General features: G+C 28.9%; 1 protein-coding gene across 2 annotated transcripts in view; it reads right to left on the reverse strand.

Annotated features, from left to right (window-relative positions):
- Positions 1-6,958: 6,958 nt before the first annotated feature.
- LOC142325027 (insulin-like growth factor-binding protein-related protein 1) overlaps positions 6,959-15,701 on the reverse strand; it is a 32,942-nt gene continuing 24,199 nt past the window's right edge. The window contains exons 2-5 of one of the 2 annotated variants that reach the window (XM_075366278.1): positions 14,362-14,518; positions 12,424-12,567; positions 11,458-11,625; positions 6,959-7,641 (exon numbers count right to left, since the gene is read on the reverse strand). In XM_075366278.1, coding sequence (XP_075222393.1) covers positions 7,631-7,641; positions 11,458-11,625; positions 12,424-12,567; positions 14,362-14,518 — 480 coding nt within the window. In that variant the 3' untranslated portion in view covers positions 6,959-7,630. The remainder of the gene's footprint in view (positions 7,642-11,457; positions 11,626-12,423; positions 12,568-14,361; positions 14,519-15,701) is intronic. The other variant, XM_075366279.1, reaches the window with a different exon arrangement.

Consider the following 15,701-nt stretch of genomic DNA (forward strand, 5'->3'; position numbering starts at 1 on the left):
AAAAAAAAAATAAAAGTTAAAAAAAGGAGATAAGTCCGATTCACCGATGTGCCTTGCTCCTTCTAACATACAAATATTTCATTAATTAAAATTTCATTTCGCTATAACTCTGAAGTAGTGGTGGGATGAACGATTCTTTTTCAGGATCGATTCTCAGAAAGGTTCGTAAAACAGAATCGTTCGTCCGTTTCCACGATTCTTTTCTTTGCCACCTGCATTGTAAACACTTTGCCATCTGTACTGTAAACTCTTATGAGCATGTTTTCTTTTTGTTCTTCACCCATGTTTAGCGGTTCACTCTCTTCATACTCCTGTTCGACTCAACTGATGCATACCTACTAAATGTTTTCGATTCTTTTCTTTTCAACTCTTATTCGACTCCATAAGCAAACATCTGATTCTTTTTCGGTTCATACGATGTTTAGTAAACTTAGTAGCCTATCACTTCTAATGTGCATGCTGTATTCTCTTCATCTATCCAACGATTCTCCTTATTTCGTCTCTAATTCGATCCTTAACGAAAACAAGCTTATATCAACAAAACTCATCGCCAAAAAGAGAAGGGAAATTTAAACTGTTACGTATACATTCTGTATGACATCATTATTCTTTTTTCTTTTAATTTCATTGGGGCGAAAAGCTAAATCTAAATGTCGATTGCTAAGGTCACCAACTTTTGCAGTGAAAAGTAGGACACAAATAAATTGAAGAAAAAAGTATTATAAATAAAAGAAACATTTTTTCATTGCAAAAATAATACAGAATACACCATAATATGATAAATATGTAATAAAAACAATTGTAAATTTTGTTGTAATTATGCATACACGCTTATTTATTACACTAGTCAACACAAAATTTGTATCTAACTCATTACACACTTGAATCACTGTAATTTGGGTGCGATTTCAAATATGGTATTGAAATTGTGTTACCACGTCAAGGCTTTACATAAATCTTAAATTTGTTTATAGTAGACCATTATTATCAACTACTGGTTATAATTAAGAATAGTTACTGTATTATTACTATTAAACCATATGCATGCTTAATAAAGGAAAAAATCTGACGTGGACACCACATGACTAGCTTGTATGTGTTTTAAATTACATATAGACATTTTTTTAAAATGAAAAGTACATAAAATTTTATTTCATTAACTTATGATATTTTTTCAAATTTTTTATTGTTATTGAATTATTATTTATTGTAATTTTTTTTTATTTTCAGAGGTTAATAATTATTAATAAATCAATATATTTAAATTAAAAAAAAGGAGATGAAGTTGGATTTGAACTGATGTGACTTTCCTCTTGTAAGATCCAAATATTTCATTAATTAAAATTTTATTTGGGTATATCTCAGGAATCAGTGAAAATAAGTACCACTTATCATATCGTTGAAAAGGTCTCAATGAGGACTTATTACTGCAGTTAAGAAAAAGTATAAAATTAAAATTTTTTGAATTTTGGACTTTTTTGGACACTTTTGATCCAGTCAATTGCAGTCAAAAGGGGAGGTGCACAACTAGATGTTACAACAGTTCTAAATCAAAAATTTCAACATTCTACGGTTAATCATCTTTGAGTTATGTGAGATACTTACATTTGTACAGATGTCACACTGAAACTGTCAAATTTGATTTAGGGATGGTCAAAATCATGGGATATTTCCGTTGGAATCTGAAAACTTAGATTTTTTGCGATCACAATACTTCCTTTACTTCGTACAAGGAATTTATAAAAAAATATGTACGCTGAAAAGTAGACACATACAAACATGTCTTTATGATGACATCATACAGACATCTATTGTTGCTTACTACAGAGCTTAGAATCTTATTCAGTCTTGCTTCACTTGTGTTGTACTTTAGAGTTATTGCTATAGTCTTGCTAATTTTCATCAATTCTTCGTAATACAAAAGTGATTTTTCTTGTTTTTATTTTCTACAACATGGCTTCTGCAAAAATTCATGGATGTCCAAATCATTCAGACAATTTTTGTTATGTCTGGGATAAATTTACACTTAATCTAAAAGAAATACTATTTATGAATTGATAAAAAACAGCTTATAAATTAATTTTATTTTGACTGTACACTTAGGGATCAAAATAAAATCTGGGTGGCTCATATTATTTGCATATCATGCTTAGTAATTCTAACTAAATGTTTGAAGGGGAAACAAGTCATGCCATTTGTTGTACCAATGGTTTGGCATGAACCTAAGGACTGCTTCACTGAGTGCTACATTTGTGTGACAATTCAGCTTCCTAAAATTAGTTAAAATCACCAAGAATGATTCCAGATACATGAAATCAATTTTTTTTACTGACCAGTGTTATTATTTAAATGAGACCTTTTCCACTGAATTAATATTTTTTGTCAATGTATCATCGAACAATATAGTGGAAATATCTGAAGAAGAAATATCCTTCATATTGAATTTTATGGCAAGTGCTGCAGCTAGAATATCAACATTCAATTTCGATTTCTCACTTCTCCTAAAATCATTAGCAATTAAAAAACCCTTTCAACTGCTGCACTAGTTCCAGGGCTGCACAATGTAAATTGAACAAGAATAAATTGATTTTCTCTTAGAATATGTTCATTTTTGGATTGGCTGAATATTTCTACCCATCTTCCGAGACTTGATGAATCGTCATTTCACATACAGATACATTTTATCACACACAAGGATCAGGTTGGCATCGATCAAATATAGAGATTTACAGATTAATCTTCAAATATTAAAATAGACACTTACAAAAGAAACACTGTTGTCCCTAAAGGAGGATGATTGGGCACTTAACCATTGCAGAGCAAAGTTCAGTTGCTATTTTTTTCATCATATTCTCACATTCTTCAGCTAACACTTCTTGAACCTTGTACCTTATAATGGAGTATGATTTGCAGTAGGTTGTATCTTTTTGGACTCACTTTTGTGACCCCCCCCCCCTTCGCAAGTATATGAATTTTCTTCTTCATATATATCAATATATATATGTATGTTAGCATGCTTTTTTTTAATTGATATTTCCAGACTGGATGAACCAGTTTAGATGAAATTTTTAACAAAACTATTTCTGTATATGGAGGGAGCATTTTGATGGCATTTAATATTTTGGTTTTATCTGGTCAAAAAGCAGGGTGATATGGACCTTACCCCCATCACATTTCTCAAAATTTTACTCAAAAAGTAGATATATTTTTCATATAACTGAATACTTCTAACATTTGTAGTGGTGTATGGTCTCATTCCAATACTACTCTTAAGTGGTTGGGATAAAAACTACTTTTTTTCTTTTTTGTTGCACCTGGACTCAAGTCACAGTTTTATTCTAATTATATGATTCCATTTCAATATGTCATTTCGGTTATGTAACTGAACAATTTCAGAAATGGGTAATAATACGCCTAATGTTTTTGGTTTTTTGATTTGCTTGACATCTTTAGGGTGAATTAACCAATTTTTATGAAATTTTGTATAATGACTTCTGAATGTGATTCATTAATACTATTTGATTTTGTGTAGAATTGGCCAAGCAAGTGGAGAAGTATCAGATACCTCTCAAAGCTCTCAGAGGGGAGGTATTCTCCTCACCTCAAAATTTTGAGCATAATTTTACTTGAGGTACAGGACTATGACCCTACAATACTGATTATTATTGTAGGTCCCGTATCTCAAAATTTTACTAAATGAAAGTAATAATTTTTTTTATATAATTTTTTACTTGTATTCTTTAATATTCCACAATTTGTCTTCCTAATAGTAGTAGTATGTTAAGAGCAAAGTCCTTGGTAGTCAGCCAGGAAAATTATGTAATTATTTTTTGCCAGCTTTTTTAGTTCCTATAAAAATCTGTTTTACTCTTATTAAGATGGATAATGGTTTGGTAATAATGCTTTTATTCTTTAAGAGTTCTCTGTATGTACACATCCAATTTATTTAACTTAGTACCATTTAAATGAATCAATTTTGCTAGTTTATAAAATTCATAATAATTGATTAAACTGTTCAAAAATGATTAAATTGTAATAATTATGTCATGCCTTTAGCAGAAGTTACTGACTACTGATATGTGGGTCAGCCATTTTAGGTTGTCTTTATTTTGAAAATTTTCAATTTCATTCTGATTTGTTTTTACCCATGATAATTTGTGATAATTTTAATCTAAAAAAATTTTCTAACTACAAACTGAACCAAGTTTGGTTTGTTTTGTTTTAGCAAAATAAAATAAAATTCATACTTTAAATTACAAATTGAAGATGAAATTCAAATTAAGATGATTACCTTAAACTGTTCTGTCCATAGTCTATTAGAAATTTAATGAACAAATTTAAATTACTTTAGTTGAATAATTATTTTAAAGTTAAATAATGGTGAAAGATACATTTTATATAACATTTATTTCAGAACTGAAAGGATTAATTAGTCAAGACAACTAGGTAACTTGTTGGAATGTAGGCAACTAAGCAATGTTTTCTAAATATTTTTGTGTTTTCTTTTTGGGCCAAGTAGTTTATGAATATTAATATATGTATTTCTTTTATATAATTGGATGGAATTATGTAGATCTGTACTTACATATTACATTGTTTTTGACTGTAATTAGCCATTAAAATTGTGGCTTAGGTATTTTACTTTGTTGATATCTTCAGTATGTTTGTTGGTGTATATATTTATTTTAATGCATCAAATGCTAAGATTATTCACCACCACATGACAACAAAATGAAAACTTTGGTTACCTAACATGAAAACTGGATCCAACTATTTAATTTATCTTCATTGATCAAACATATATTCATAAATTTAGTTTTCACTGCAATTATCTATTCTTGACTCTAGCACTTTTTATTCTTAAAATTCTATTTCTTGATGAGTTTAGAATTACATTAATGTTTCAGAATCACCAGGTTGTAAATGTGGCAATTTTCTGTCTTATTGTTACACCTAACAATATAATGCATTATTTCCTATATTGCATTATCTCCTGCAGACAAATACATTCCTTCAGATTGGGCTTCAGCTTTTTCCAAGGAAAATCCAAGTTGTCGTAGTCTTGGACAGGCATAAGCCCTTCCTGATTTTGGTTAGAATTGATACCATGGTAGTCTACCCTACCTACCTCTGCAGTGAAGTATTTCAAGGTGCGGATAGATAAGAATGCCATCACAGACGTGTAGCAGAAGAATCTATCAAGGGCAAAAAAACGGCGCCACTATTGGTTGGATAATGATCAAATATCAGGGTTCCTGCACATCAAAGTGGAGGGTCTTGTCCCAGGTGGTGCTGTCACAAGTCTTGTTTGGAGCACCAGCCTGGTCTATCACGCTGGAAAGGGGGAGAACTTGTGGAATTTTTAGCTGGTGTACAGGGTTGTTTCCCTTCAGGTATGCTGTGGGTACAGGACCATCTTGAGTGTTGCCAATGCATAGTGACCAGACTTGTGCCCCTGGATCTTCCTGTTTGGAGGGAAAAGTAGATGTTCAGAGAAGTGACTAAGGTGGATGCGAAAGCATCGCTTGTCCATAGGTGGCAGGAGAGATGGAGTCAGTCAATGAAGGGTAGATGGACCCACAGGCTGATCCTGGACTTCCAGAAATGGCTGAACGGCTAGAATGAGGAATTGGGGTATGATTTAACCCAATTCCTTACTAAGATGTAGGTGCTTCAAAGCATACCTGTATGCACAGATGTTTACACCCTCTGTATAATGTGATTATTGCAGAAAGGAGGACACCACACCAATACACAGTGTGATCAGTTCCTACAGCATAAGAAAGCGTGCTGAAGGGAATTTGGCATCTTTCTCCAGATAACATCATGAGGACTATGCTGCCGACTGAACGGATGTGGCCCATGCTGTCCACGATGTTGATGAATATTGTCCACATGAAGGTGGTGGAAGAAAAATGGGGGGAATCACTTGCTTGGGGCTGTGTTCATATTAAAGTACATCCGGCTCCAAAATGAAGATTAAAAAAAAAAGAAGAGATACATTAATCTGATCTGGACTTTACTCAGTCTGTCTCTATGTACCTTATGGTGTGGATACATGTAAAGCATCTTAGATACAGGTATCACTCAGTAATCAGAGTTGCTTTCTCTCAGAGTAATAATGATATTTATACTCATATACCAGCCCTAGTCATTACTAGGGCTATACCAGCCCTAGTAATAAATAGATTCAGCTCATATACCATGAGCTGAATCGATGAAGAAGGCATGCGAAACCAACCATGCTCTACTAATCATCCATGCTCTGCAAATAGAGCATTAATACTTATCATTAATGGTCTATTATTACATTAATAAGTTAGTGTAAATAGTAATGCTTATTGTTATAATTATTCTTAACAAACCATATGTCATTTTTAAGAGTAAGTAGTAGTTCACGTAACTATATTTAGTGTGACATCAAAAATTTATCCCTTGAGAATTGTCAGCTTCATGTATTTTATTCTTATTGTTTGAAAACATGGGCATTTCACTTATTAGTATGATTGAATGTCAGTAGTACTATCATGAATTCCCTTATGGTTTACATGAAGTTTCTAATTATTTTAAGATCAAGATTCCTTTTGACTACTTCCACTAAAAATATTCTATGAACATTAAATCTCTAGTGAGAAACAATATTCTTACTTCCTGGGATATAATTGTCACTTTGCTAGAGGATGTATGGGACAGATTACATAAGATGATCGTTTCTTTAAAGAGTTAAGTTTGCATTTAAAATTCTTTTCTTTTTTTGTTAGATATAACATATTTTTATGTAAAGATATGTTTATGTACTGTTAGATAAAGTAAATTTATGGAGCTTTTAGAGTGAATTATTGTTTTTTGTGAATAGTTGGGGTATAGTTAATCTGTATCAAAGAAATTTGACATTGCCTTTTATTTAACTTAATTTGATAATTTATGATTTAAACTTAAAAAGTATAAGTTCAAGTAATATAACAAAATAGATTTTATAATTAATATTATAAAAAATACATTTTTTCATGTAAATAATATAATAATTTTATTTATTATTAATAAATATATTATAAAAATAACAGATTTTATTTTTAATTTTTTATTTAAAAAAGTAGATTCTATTTAGTCAGAAAGGGCATATATATAAAATGTGTTTTAGAAAGTCTATGCCATTTTTTAGAATGGACTTCCTGTTGTCAACATACATTACTCGCAGTATTTATATTAACATATTGTCAAAAAAAATTAAAATATTCATGAATTTTTTAACAAACATGTATTTCATGAATTTACATTAATATTCAAAAAGCAGTTGCTAACTTGAACAATTTTTCTTTTTAAAACACTGATGAATTTTAAATCTTCTTCATTACCGACATATAATATAAATATCAACAGCTTAATAAATGTTAATTAAGTAGCTAAGAAAAAGCTTAATATAATATTTACATGCTAATCTACAATATTGTTCCTTTCTGCCTATAATATTATTATGTTATCAGCTTCTAATTGTATCTTTTCTAAATTATATAATTATATTAAAGCAGCTTAGAAATGTTTCATGCATTATTGCTATAAAAAGTTATGGGCCTTATTATAAGTTGTTATTATGCTTAATTTGTAGATGTTTTGATTGTTGTTTAATAACTCAAGAGATACCTGCAACAAACAAAATTTTACATTATATATAAGAAGTAAAGGGAAATTTTATATTTCTATACCTTTATTTTTTCTTTATTTGTATCATCAGCGCATTTTGTGACCATTCTTTTTTTAATAAACTTAAATTTTGTTATTCTGCAGTTAAAGAAAACTAAAAAAACTGCAGTATTTAAAAAAAACAAAAACATAATTAAACAGTTATGTCTATGTTTTAGATGCCTCTAATTTTTACCCTCTTGAATGTTCTTTTTTGTCATGAATTTTTAACCTTCTTTTTTAACGTTAAATTTATTTAAAAAATTACATGTTTGAAATAACTACTAACATTTGCATGTGGATCTACATGGAATCATCTAACCCAAAGATGGTTTTACCTCTCCATTTTAGGCATTAGCTGAAATGCAAAGCCTTAGCAGTAAAAAAGAGAAGTTTTATGTCATTGGTTTTAAGGTAGGTGACTAGTTCAAGTCTTATCAGATGGTTATGGTAAAACTAATGATTGGAATATAAATCAAATAAAAATATGAATGTATGCTGCAGAATTAGAAGTCTGTTGTTCTGACTAATAGGTTGATAATTAATTAGATTGATAAGCAAATTGATATTGTAGGTGATTATTTAAAAAATAAACTGAAGAAATTTAGCTTAGACAATAATCATTCGGCATAATTTCTTTTCCTTCTATCATGGGAGATCATCTTCAGGGTGTTATAGTTTTTATGAGAAAAATGCTCTTCTGAGTGTGGCTTTCATTAATTTATCCTTTTATTTATATTGATTTGTGTTTCAACACTTTTTCAAAAGAAGAGTACTTTTTTTGTTTTCTCAGTATCCATTGCATATCATCATCATTTGCTACATATTCTGAGCATGCTTAATAACATCAGTTCATGATGTTAATAATGAAAACTGTCTCATAAAGAAATGCAATGTTATATCAACATTAGAATTTAATGATTTTTTTTAATTTTCATGATATTGTAGAGATATTTGATAACAGAAACAAAATACAAAATGCGTATAATAAAATTATAGTTTGAATGAAACAAGGAAATCTCAAAAAGATGAATTTTTCTATGGAAAAGTTTACTAATACCAAACAATTTTAAGAATTAGGAAGAAATTTATTAAAGTGTAGCCACTGTTTTGAGAACAAAGTTTTATGACAAAAAAATGCAACTGCAGGAAGATCTAAAAATGGTAAATAATAGCTAAATCAAGGGGGTGTAAGAAATGTGTTATTAGTAGATGCAGTATAACCCGTGAAGTTGGTCTAGTGGAAAACTCATCATCGCAAATCTGCTGATTTCATAGTCGAGAATACTAAGGTTCAAATTTTAGTAAAGACAGTTACTTTTATATGGATTTGAATACTAGATCGTGGATACTAGTGTTCTTTGGTGGTTGGGTTTCAATTAACCGCACATCGCAGGAATGGTCAACCTGAGACTGTACAAGACTACACTTCATTTACATTCATACATATCATCCTCATTCATCCTTTGAAGTAATACCTTACGATGGTTCTGGAGGCTAAAAAACAGAAAAAGAGTAGATGCAGTATATTAGTGGAAAATAGTAATTAATGATTAATGAAGTTTTACATTAAGGTGTGATTTCCCTTTTGTTAAAATGTGTAATTCAGCCACATCAAGCTACATTATACAGATATTTCCTTAAAATGCATCTGAAATTACCAAAGTGTCACAAGATAACAACGTTTTTACCAAAAACACATCTGTAATTCTAATTCATTCCTTAACTATCTTGTTTAGAGGAAGTATGAATGTTTTTCTACATTTTTATTATAACCTTGCTTTTGCAAATATTTTAATGAAGAAGTTGAGATGAATAAAATAATACTTAAAAAAATGCCAGACTCTTACTGGGAATCAACCTAAGATGAACTGATTTAGAAGCCACCATGATAATGACTAATCAACTAAGCACTATACAGACTTGATCTATTGCACCAGTAAGGCACAACAGATCAATAAATTATTTGTAAGATGTTGTCTTATATACACTGAACCAGTTAGTATTTTTGTCATTTTATATGTGTACCTAGCTGATTACGAATAAAAATATATTTTTATATTTAACTAGATTTTCAAAGCAGTTAAAACAACAGCTAATATAATACACAGCAAAATTAGTACTGTAATATGGTTTATAAATATGAAAATGGTTTATGCTGGTTGAAATCAGCAAAAGTTATGTATAATATCCCAGCTTTTATTTAGTTATTCAAAGTTTACACAATTCAAACTTTAAAGTTTTGTTGAGTTCTTTATTGGACTATTAGAACAAAGTTATATGTAAAACTTTTAATTTTTCTACTTTCACCCTAGATTACCTTGGACTTAAATGCAGTAGTAAACGTATATGCTTCATTTTTAGAAAATGCAACATTTACTCTCTAATAAAAAGTCATGATAATGCCTAAACAATGATTTTTGTAAAATGGAATATTAAATTAATTCAATTTAACATTTAAGAACAGTAACTGTATAAATAATTGTATATCAGATAATACATTACTTTAATTGTAGAATAAACAATTAACCAAACAATTTTGTTTTAATCGAGCACTAAACACACTGTCCTTTAAATCATTAAAAAAAAATTAACTTTTACCATTTTGAAGATATAAGGGTATTAAGAATTAACTGAAAAAAAAAAAAAAAATAGTACTATGAAAGCTTGCATATCAAAAGAAAGTACAAATACTGCAAAATTTGAGTAACAAGTAAATATGCATATTAAAAATAATTATGTAAAACAATGTCAAATTAATGATATGAAGAAATAAATGAACACTTCTGCTACTAAAGGTTACTTCATATTTATTGAATTTTATTTTTTTAAATAAATTGTGTTATAAAATGCAATGACTACATTTCAAATGTAAAATGATTTTTGTTAACAAAAGAAATTAAGTAACTCTTTCGAGGGTGTTGATGTTTTTAACTTGCATGTTATGATAACATTCACATTATGATTTTTTGTATTTTTTTAAAGCTTTATTTATTTTTTTACAGTACATTAGTGTTAAATGTTGGCGCAATACTCTATGATTCTTTAAAAAACTATTGGAACGGGTATCCTGTTTATTTTTGGAAGTGTACTCATAAAAGATCAAAATAATTGTATGTAAATCCTCTTTGAATGAGTGTTTTCACCTCTCTTCTATTACAAATTATGTATTTAGGCGGTATTATATATGTATTTACATATTTTTCTAGCAAATATTGCTAGGAAAAACTTCTTCATTGAAAATCTCTTCTTACACATATTTTGAAAAGTAATTAATTTCTTTAAGCATTGTTTTAAGAAAACTTGCCATCTGCAGAATTTATTTTTAGATTTATGTTATGGTGGCTGTTTCACAAAAAGATTATGGCATCTTGCCATTCATCTTTGTTCATGTACTGTATAAATTTAAAATTAAGTCCTATGAGTGGCAAGGTTTCTTGTAATGTTACACAATGAATAGTAAAATGAATGCGTAATAAAACCTATTCTAGTTTAGAATGGATATAACTGCAAGATTAAAAATGTGTTTCTTTTTTGAAAATCATTGTGCTATAACAGATAGTTCAACGAAAACTGCACCTAGCACTAGTTAATTTTAGGGGTGTATGGGAACCTGTTCGTTAAGTACAACTTCTCTATTTGTTTAGTTTTTATTTTACACCTTTCTATTTTCTATACTGTATTCTCAGAACTATTCCAGTTGTAATAATGTAGTTTTTCACCTTTCTCAGGATTTTACAAAATAAAAAAGCTATTTATTTTGATTATAAACAGTACCAGCAATTTCAACATGTGCCATAGCCCTTGAAGTCCCTTTTTCATTAGTTGCAACACAAGAATAAATTCCAGCATCTATTGGTCGTAATTCTACTAATTGTACCCATGTTGTTGACATCTGTGATTCTGGCCCTCCACGCACTTGAACTGAGACAAGAGGATCATCACCTATATTAAGAACAAATAAAAATGTACTTATAAGTATTTTAATTTTATAACATAAGAAGCAAATTAGTACTTGATTTAAAAATTGTGTCAGTATTTATAAAAAAAAAGAAAAGAAAAAACAAGATGTTATGAAACTGTGGACTGACTAGCTAACTAGAACTAATTAATATAGTTTTAATTAGTATGATGTTGTTTACAAATATATAATGAATAAATTATAAATACATTTTGTAGATTCTTCACTATTCAAATTACTTTTTTGTTTTTAAAAAATTAAGTAAAGTTAATGATCTCAATCCTGCTGTTTTACTAACACCTGATTCAAATATTTTTTTTTTTATAAGTGGTTTAGCAGTGTTATTTAATATTACATTTTGGGACTATTTAGACAACTTGTTATTTTTTTATATTATTACTGTAATATATATATTACAGTAATTATATATATATATATTTAACATCCTACTACATGATTTTCAATTTGCTAAAGTGAAAATTTGTAAAAACTAGTTTAAAAAAGTCTCCAACAGTTACTTGTGTAATAATGCATGTTTTTTTTTTAGCTACTGTAATTATAATGTAGTTTTTATATTTGTAACTACCCAATAAAATTTATTTCTGTATTATAGAATCGTTTACCAATAATATTCATAATTTTTTAACTACATCCAGAAAAATATGCATCCCACGCCAAACATTCATTAAATATAAATGCTCCAGGCATGCAATAAGACATGTTCTAATAATGTTGGTTAAATGATAATTGATTTATAACAATTAATTCTAAGTTCCACTAACTTGGCAATATTTTGACTAAACCGTCGTTTCCAGTAAACTCCCAAATGACTACAGGAGTTGGATATCCTTTTACTTCACAGTCCAGTGTAACTGGTTGTCCAAGAACAGCAGCAACATTCTCTGGTTTTGAAACGATTTCTGGTGCTGTGAATGTAAAAACAAAGTGTAAAACTGTTCCTCTAGTGTAATTAAAAGAAAAAAAAAGTTTTTTTATTAATCAAATCTAAAACTAAACATGAGTAAAGTAAGTGACTATGTTTGTTAAGATTTAAAAAATATTAATTATTATTATTATATATAAAAACTAGAGTATTACTGCTGATCATGTTAACAATTTAAAATGAAGTTTCTTTCAACAGGAATGGCATTCAAAACTATCACAACCAGCGTATCTGGAGCAATGGGAATCCTCATGGTACCTTCCAAAGTAGCCATCAACAAAACTTTCCCTGAACATTCGGGCAGGTATTTTTAATGATTATCTTTTGGGTCTTGTCATTCTACCAAATGATTTAAATGGAGAAAATTATCTTGCTCGTTTGACTGAAAATCTTTCACATATTTTGGATGATCTACCTCTACGATTAAGAGGAAATATGTGGTTTGACCACAATGAAGCTCCAGTAAATTTCAGTCAGTAGGTATCAGATTTCTTGCATGAAACTTTCAATGAAAAATGGGTAGGCCATGGAGGGCCAGTGTCCTGGCCTGACTGATCATTTGATTTAAATCCTCTTGACTTCTTCTACCTGTGGAGCCATTTGAAACATTGTTTATTTAAAAAAAAATGTATACCTAATGTTCTACAACAATTAACATAAGATTATCACAAGTAGTTGTTTTATTTTTTTAATTATTAGGTCTATTATTATGAGAAAATTATTACTTAATTTGATACTAATTTACAACACTAAAATTAACGATAATTAAAGCCAATTAATATTTAATGGAATTGAACATAAAGTGGAGGACATGAAAACAGACACAAAATTACAATATCATTTTTCTACCATAACTCAGCTATTTGTTTAACTTTATTTGACTTTAAAAAATAAAATATCATTTTGTTAAAAATAAAATGCTTAATATTTTAGCAATACATACATTTTGATAAAATTTATACTTATGGAGATATAATGGATTGAAAAATAAACATAGCCGTCATTTTGTAATTTGCAAAGGTACTGTCCTTACAAAGTCCTGATTTTTTGTTAATTTTAAAACTTTATTACCAAGATGCTTACCAAATATTAATGGGATTTCTCTATCTGAAATTGAGATACAAATTTTTATATAAAAATAAAAAATGGCAGACAGGGGGAGAACAAAGAAGAAATTGTCATTTTTTCTAAGGATATTTTTTGTTTAGTTTTATAAGTAGAATCCGAAAAATTATAGCCAGCCCACCATTCTAGAAACACTGTATAATCATGGAAATACTCAAAGTTTTAAAATTTTGATATTTTTATATGTTATGAGAAAAGAGTTTCACTCCAACCATCAGAGTAGTGAATAATCTATTAATTTATGGAAAGTTTAAAAGCTTATTTAATTTAAAAGTAACTATTTGTTTTTCTTAGTTGTAATCCTGGTTGACTAATAAAATAAATAAAGATCAATATTGTTTATTGTAATAGTATTTGAAACATTTATGAAGAAGATATTTCTACAGAATAAACTACCTATAACACTAATAGTATGAATTTGAAAAAAAATCATACTATTTAGCTGAATTTAATTTAATTTAGTTTTACTGAAATGAAGTTAAAGAAATAAAATTTAAATACTTAATCTTAACAAATAATTGATGTTATGAATATAGGTTTTATATTATGAAAGTTGTTTGTAAAATTCCTACCATTTGATATAAAAAACAAAAATTTTAAATTAGCAATTTTTTAGTTCATATAAATTTCATTATAAAAAAATATTTTTTACCCATTTCACATGGTCCCCAGTGTTGTATAACAAGTGATCTTGAAACTCCAGTTTCTGTAGCAGCTTCACTTAAGGCACAAATATTTTCATAGGTTCGATTGTCTGAGCCACAGGCTACTTGATTTTCAGCGCATACACAGATTCCATCTAAGTATCCCTAGAAAAATGTCAATTTAGATAAATAAAAATCATCAACAACATTTGTATTAAGTAAATATACACATACATACAAACATACAACTACTGCCTTTTGTAACAGATATTGCATTAATTATTTTTTATGTAAGTATTTTATTCTCTATTTATCAAGATGAAGAAATTATATATTTTGTGTCACTTTTTTTTATTGGTGGAGATCACTTAGGGACACTGTCCCTTTGTGGCTACAATATTCTTATTTTTTGTTAAAAGGTACCGTAACGGGACTAGTATATAATGAACCATGGTAACGGATTTCTTCCAGTTAAAAAGAAAGAAAGAGAAAATAATGAAAAGAAGAATCCAGAAGGGACTAAAAGGGATCCTTTTCTTAGAGTAATGGGTCAATTAAACTATCTGTTCTTTGTAATACAGACATTGGCACCTACAAAAGCTGTTGTTTGGGTAGAAGGGTTACTTGACCAGAATAAGAATTTACAAAAAAATTTAAGAGCACGAACGATGAAAATTATTATGCTTCAACATTTACAGGGATGAGGTGGGTACTAGTTCTACAGACCAGGGGATATAAATACTGCCAAGGATCAGTAGAAACAGTCAGTAGTTCTGCAAGGCTGTATTCGGCGCAGTTGTGATATACAATAACAGAGTAGTTTTGCAAGCTTGAGCTCAATGTGGTTGCGGTGATGTTAACATCAGTATGCATGTGGTAACAATGAGTGAAGAGTAAGTATGTCTCAAGTATTCCAGCGTGGATAGTGGATGAATACAGGAAGTTGACTGGTGAGTTATTGGTAAACAACAGTGAAAAGGTGACACAGTATTCTATTCATTCATAAATAGTAGGATAGTTTTATTATAAATAGTAAAAGTAATAATATTTGCAGAAATTGAACTGTACAAACTTCAGGCTTTTCTGGTGTTACCATGTCGTAAATGTAATATTAGGTTCTAGTTCACTTACTTTTACTTTTTTATGTTAAAAATGTTTTCCGGTTTAAGCATATTTTTTCTATGATCACTGCAGATATCTGTATGCCCATCTTCAGTGATAATTTTTAATAATAATTCTTATCTGTTTACATTTACACATTAAATTTTATATTTTTACTTTTATTTCGTAAAATTGTCATTAATCAAATTTAAAAACATTTTAAAAATTCAGAACAATTTTAAAATTA

This window comes from Lycorma delicatula, chromosome 5 (assembly GCF_047948215.1).
Source record: "Lycorma delicatula isolate Av1 chromosome 5, ASM4794821v1, whole genome shotgun sequence".
In the NCBI taxonomy this organism is placed as follows: domain Eukaryota; kingdom Metazoa; phylum Arthropoda; class Insecta; order Hemiptera; family Fulgoridae; genus Lycorma; species Lycorma delicatula.